The sequence below is a fragment of the Netta rufina genome (assembly GCF_964035555.1).
Source record: "Netta rufina genome assembly, chromosome: 8".
NCBI lineage: Eukaryota > Metazoa > Chordata > Aves > Anseriformes > Anatidae > Netta > Netta rufina.
The window spans coordinates 3,730,586-3,735,792 of NC_140131.1; the positions used below are offsets into that span (position 1 = coordinate 3,730,586).

General features: G+C 53.0%; 1 protein-coding gene across 1 annotated transcript; it reads left to right on the forward strand.

Annotated features, from left to right (window-relative positions):
- Positions 1-355: 355 nt before the first annotated feature.
- LOC311212193 (cytochrome P450 2J2-like) lies at positions 356-4,762 on the forward strand (the record flags this gene model as incomplete). Its single annotated transcript, XM_084291396.1, has 9 exons — positions 356-544; positions 1,110-1,272; positions 1,519-1,668; positions 2,114-2,274; positions 2,695-2,871; positions 3,113-3,245; positions 3,508-3,695; positions 4,180-4,318; positions 4,587-4,762. 9 exons carry the CDS (start codon positions 356-358, stop codon positions 4,760-4,762), a joined length of 1,476 nt encoding a protein of 491 aa, XP_084147522.1.
- Positions 4,763-5,207: the final 445 nt, after the last annotated feature.

Below are 5,207 nucleotides of genomic sequence, written 5' to 3' on the forward strand. Positions count from 1 at the left end.
GAGGGCACGGCGGCGGTGCCAGGAGGGTTTAATCCCTGCCCTGCAAGACTCGTTTCTGTGCTCTGCAGGAGGAGGCTGATCTCTGGGGCTTTGTAAGACAGAGGTGGGGAGGTGGGAGGAAAGAGGGGAACGGGAGGTGCTGTTTTGTGGGTTAGTTTTAATGGGATCAGAGTTGATGTGTGAGTTGGCTCAGGACGGGATTTAATCAAACAGGCCTCACGAAACCTGAGGGAGCAGGAGTCCAAAGGCCACCCGGAGGCCAGGACAGCCCCGGCCTCACTGCACGGCTCTGTGTGCCCCCCGCTTCACCCACACACCTTCCCTGCCCTGCCGTGTGCTGAGCTCGCCACCACCAATGCTGCGCCTCGTCTGGGATGGCATCTCCTTCCAGGTGCTCTTCATCTTCCTCTTCGTCTTCCTGCTCGTCGCTGACTACATGAAGCGGAGAAAGCCCAAGGATTACCCCCCAAGCCCCTTTGCCTTCCCCTTTGTGGGAAACACACAATTTCTGAACTTGAGAGACCCTCTAGCCGCGATGCAGAAGGTAAGGGGTGTTTGCAGCATTGCACAGGGGTCAACCCAACCAAACCCAACCCAACCCAACCCAACGAAGCCCCGCAGCCCACGAGGACTCGGAGGGCTCACCCAGGGGGCCAGGAGCTTGACTCTCAATCAGCAGCAACTTGGATGAAGTTTGCCCAGGTACAAGGAGCCAGACAATGGATAAAGGGCATGGCACAATGCCATGGGTCCAACCGCGGCTGCAGGTGCATCAGATAGGAGTGAAAAGGCTTTGGGGAGGGCCTGAAACAAGAGTTGTTTAACTCAGCTGAGGCTTGCAAGACCCAGAAAATGCAACCTGGAGAGTTTTACTTGGTCTATTTCACATGTACACCAACTCCTGAACACTGATTCAGAAAATGAGGAGAGATCACATGCAATCAAGCCTATGCTTGTGCAATCATTCCCTCTTCTCTCCTAAGCTTAGCTTCCCCTATTTGCATTGCAAATCTGCCTGTCCTTCACTGCAGGACACCAGGGCTGTCCCTGTCCCAACAGACAGATTCTTTGTGAATGAATCCCCTTTTATTTAATTACCCTTTTCCCAGCTTATCGACAAATACGGGAACATCTTCAGCCTGGAACTTGGCAGACAGAGATCAGTAATCGTAAGCGGGCTGCAGCTGGTCAAGGAAGTCCTTGTAACCCAGGGAGACAACTTCTTGGATCGCCCTGAAGTGCCTATCAGCGCAGAGGTCTTCAGCAGCTTGGGTGAGTTACCACTGGGGACACGTGTCTGAGCCCCAGTCACGGTGCTGACCCTGAAGAAGTGCCCAGGAAGGAGGCTGGGGGACAGTGCCACGGTTTGGCACTGATGCCAACCAGAGCCATGGGCACGGGCACATCCCAGGAGGAAGGGGCAGAGGTCCTGCTCCTCCTTGGGAAAGGCAGAGCCCTCACGCTTCTTCCCCCTGGGGAGGGCACCTGCCTTTGCTCATGGTGGGCTGTGTCTGCCAGGGCTGGTCTTCTCCAACGGGCACCTGTGGAAGCAGCAGAGGAGGTTCACCTTGACCACCTTCCGAAACTTTGGCCTGGGGAAGAGGAGCCTGGAGGAGCGGATACAGGAGGAGTGCAGATTCCTCGCCGAGGCGTTCAGGGAGGAGCAGGGTGAGGACCACGTCCTGCAGAAACCAGTCTGGCCCATTAAAATTTCCCCTGTGACTCACGGCATGCTAATGCCTGCTGAAAATACCTCTGCTCACACGCAATGCCAGCGCCCTGCCAGCATCCCAGCTTCGTTCCAGGAGCGTTTTGCCCTCCAATTAACTGATGACGGCAGCGAGGTAGTGCCCAAAGCCCACTGTTCCATTGCAATATTTATAAAATCTCGTGTGCCTATAAGCACCAATGTCTCCAGTTTATCCAAATGGCATTTCCTCTTCTGCAGGTGTTTCCAACCTTCCTTTCCAAACAAAGATCTCCAGCAGGGTGCCCACCAGGGGCCACTCACTTCACCTCTACTCGTGGAATATTTTACCTCTGATGACTGTGTTTCCTCCTCCTTTTCTGTGGAGACTGGAAGAGAATTGATTGTTCCCTTTTCCTTCTCCAGGGAATCCCTTCGACCCTCACTTTAAAATCAATAATGCAGTCTCAAACGTCATCTGCTCCATCATCTTCGGCAATCGGTTTGAGTACCATGATGAGAAATTCCAGAATCTGCTTCAGCTGATGGAAGACACGGTTAGACTCCACGGGACCTTTATGAGCCAGGTACAGCCCTCCTGCCACCAGCACAGTCAGCAGGCAGTTTTGCAAGGCTATGGTTGCTTCTCTGGAGTCAACCTCAAAACCTCCAGCCTTTCTGTCCCTGAACGCAGAGGGTAGGCCAAGTCCAGATGTTCTCCTCTGCTCTGGGACCAGGTTTTCCGTGGGGGTTCCCACAGCTGTGTGGCCCCTTTCGCTCCCTGGAGGCATCCTGGTGAAACCTCAGGCCCCACTGTGACTGAGTAATGCACCAGTCACTCTCATAACAGAGACACCAATTTTTTTGTAATGCTTTCCCGGAGCTAAGTTATTTCCACCTACTCCAGCAGTGTAGCAAGCGTGGCAGTGCAAGCTTTTCAAGCTTTGAAAATGGAAGTGGTTTTCCAGCCCTTTACTCAATTTGCTCTTTTTCTTTTGTGTCCAAAGCTGTACAACTCTTTCCCCACAATAGTAAAGTTCCTGCCTGGATCCCACCAAAACATTTTTAGGAACTGGAAGTTGATGAAAAAATTTGTGATTGAGAAGATCGAAAAACACAAGGAGGACTGGAACCCCTCAGAGAGCAGGGACTTCATCGACAGCTACCTGGAGGAGATGACCAAGGTCAGCAAGCAGAGCAAACCCTTCTACAGTGGGGATTAGAAGTCAGGAGGGACAAGAAACGAGCCCAAATTCTTCACCTGAGCTGCCGGGGTGCCCATCGATGTGCTTAGGATGGACCCATCGGTGGGATGGGGCTGTACGGGGCTTGGGACTTCTACCAAAGCCCTTGGGGTTGATGTGGTGCAGGCAGGACGGGGAAGTCCTCGCTGTTCGTGCAGCACTAACACACCTTTTTGTGAAGCCCAACGGCAGCAACTTGCGTGAGGAAAACCTGGTGGCGTGCACACTCGACCTGCTGTTTGCCGGGACCGAGACCACCTCCACTACTATCCGCTGGGCTCTACTCTACATGGCCACCTATCCTGAAATTCAAGGTACAGTTAGCAACGGGGCAGTGCTTTTGCTTGGTTTTAGCTCTCACAGCCCAGTGGGAGGCTCTCTTTGAGAGAAAAAAAAAAACAGGAATCCCCCTGCACTCAAGGTAAAAACAGTTTTTTCCAGGCCTCCCTTGGTGCTCCATGGCTGACCTGGGCTGGTCCTTCAGGGAGCCTCACGGCAAACACCCCACATTGTCCCCATGTTGTTTTTTTTAATGTTTTTGCTACATCTTGGCCGATCCTTGCTCTTCCCAAACAGCCCGCGTGCAGGCTGAGATCGATGCAGTGATCGGGCAGTCGCGGCAGCCAGCCCTGGAGGACAGGGACAAGATGCCCTACACCAACGCTGTCATCCACGAGGTGCAGAGGAAAAGCAACATCATCCCCTTCAACGTGCCCAGGCTGACAGTGAAGGACACGGTCGTGGCCGGCTTCCTTGTGCCCAAGGTAACTCCACTCGAGGTGCAAGGAGCAGACTCCACCTCCCAGGCACGTTTCGGGGCAGGGCCACTCGCTTGCAGGCAGGAGGCACCAACCCACAGCATCCCTGCCCCTCGCAGAGCTCACTCCTAGCGATCCCGTGGGGGTTTCTCTGTCCAAACACCGTCCTGGAGCAGGGTGAATCGTGCACACCCTGGCTGAACGCCATGGGGCAGGGCCCCTGCGCGCACCACTCAGGCAGGGATCCCTTATCACACTGCTGTGGTTTAGATGAACTTCGGCCCGTGGTTGCAGCAAACAAAAACACTGCAGATGACAGAAGGTTGTGGGTATATAATAACCACAACTCCAGCCACGTGATGGGAGATAAATACTCACAACAGCTTTGACTATGGGTGCTCTTCATGGGAAGGAGAAGGGAGGATAAAAATCTGCCTCCTGTTGGCAGTGGCAGAGCAGGTGCAAAGTGGTTTTCTTTTTCTCCTCTCAGGGGACTGTTATGATCCCAAATATAACCTCTGTGATGTTTGACAAGGAGGAGTGGGAAACCCCAAACACTTTTAACCCTGAGCACTTCCTGAAGGATGGCCAGTTCCAGAAAAGGGAGGCATTTATGCCATTTTCTATAGGTAAGATTTGCTGGATTTGGGTGCTTCCGTCCTGAATCACTGGACTGGGTCTTCCAGCTGCACAATGGAGACAGCAAGCCACCCAGGCTGGGGGCAGCCTGTGCAGTAGCGCCTTGGGAAGCTCAGTTTGGGTGCAAAACTGGTCTTTGAAGCATGATGTGGGCAAGGCAGCGCGGGCTGGGTGATGCTCCTGCAGGGGGAGGCTTTTTTGGCAGAGAAAACAAGGCGGCAGGCAGTGAAGGCTGAAGGTGGGTGGCTGTCTCCGCAGGGAAACGTGCCTGCCTGGGTGAGCTGCTGGCGCGCACCGAGCTCTTCCTCTTCTTCACAACGCTGCTCCAGAAATTCACCATCCAGGCTCCGCCGGACACCACCCTCAGCCTCCAGTTCAGGCTGGGCATAACGCTGGCACCCCATCCCTACAAGATCTGCGCCGTGCCGCGGTAGGGAAGCCATAGCCACTCTTCTTGGAGAGGGAGCAGCTTGGCTGCGAGGTACCAACCTCCTGCCTGCAGGGAGAGGCTGGTTTTTCTTTTAAAGCAATCACAAAATCATTTCTTCTTACAGACAGACCTTGCAGTCTGTATCAGATGAGAAAGGCAGTTAGTACAGGATCTGCCAGGGCACTTTTTGAGCTTGCAGCACAGCTGTGCAATGAATGAGGGACTAAGGGATTTCTTCATTTTATGATGCATGGCCAGAGATCACCTTGGCAAGAAAATTAGCAATGCTTTAGAGAATGCAATGTTCTCACTGTTAGCCCTTGTTTTACAACATTAATACAGGTAGCAACTGGTAACATTTTTTGCTTTATCTTTGGCAAATAATTTGTAAACAAAACAAACAAACAAAAAAACCTAACATCTCTCTTGTGCATCAATAAATGCTTCTT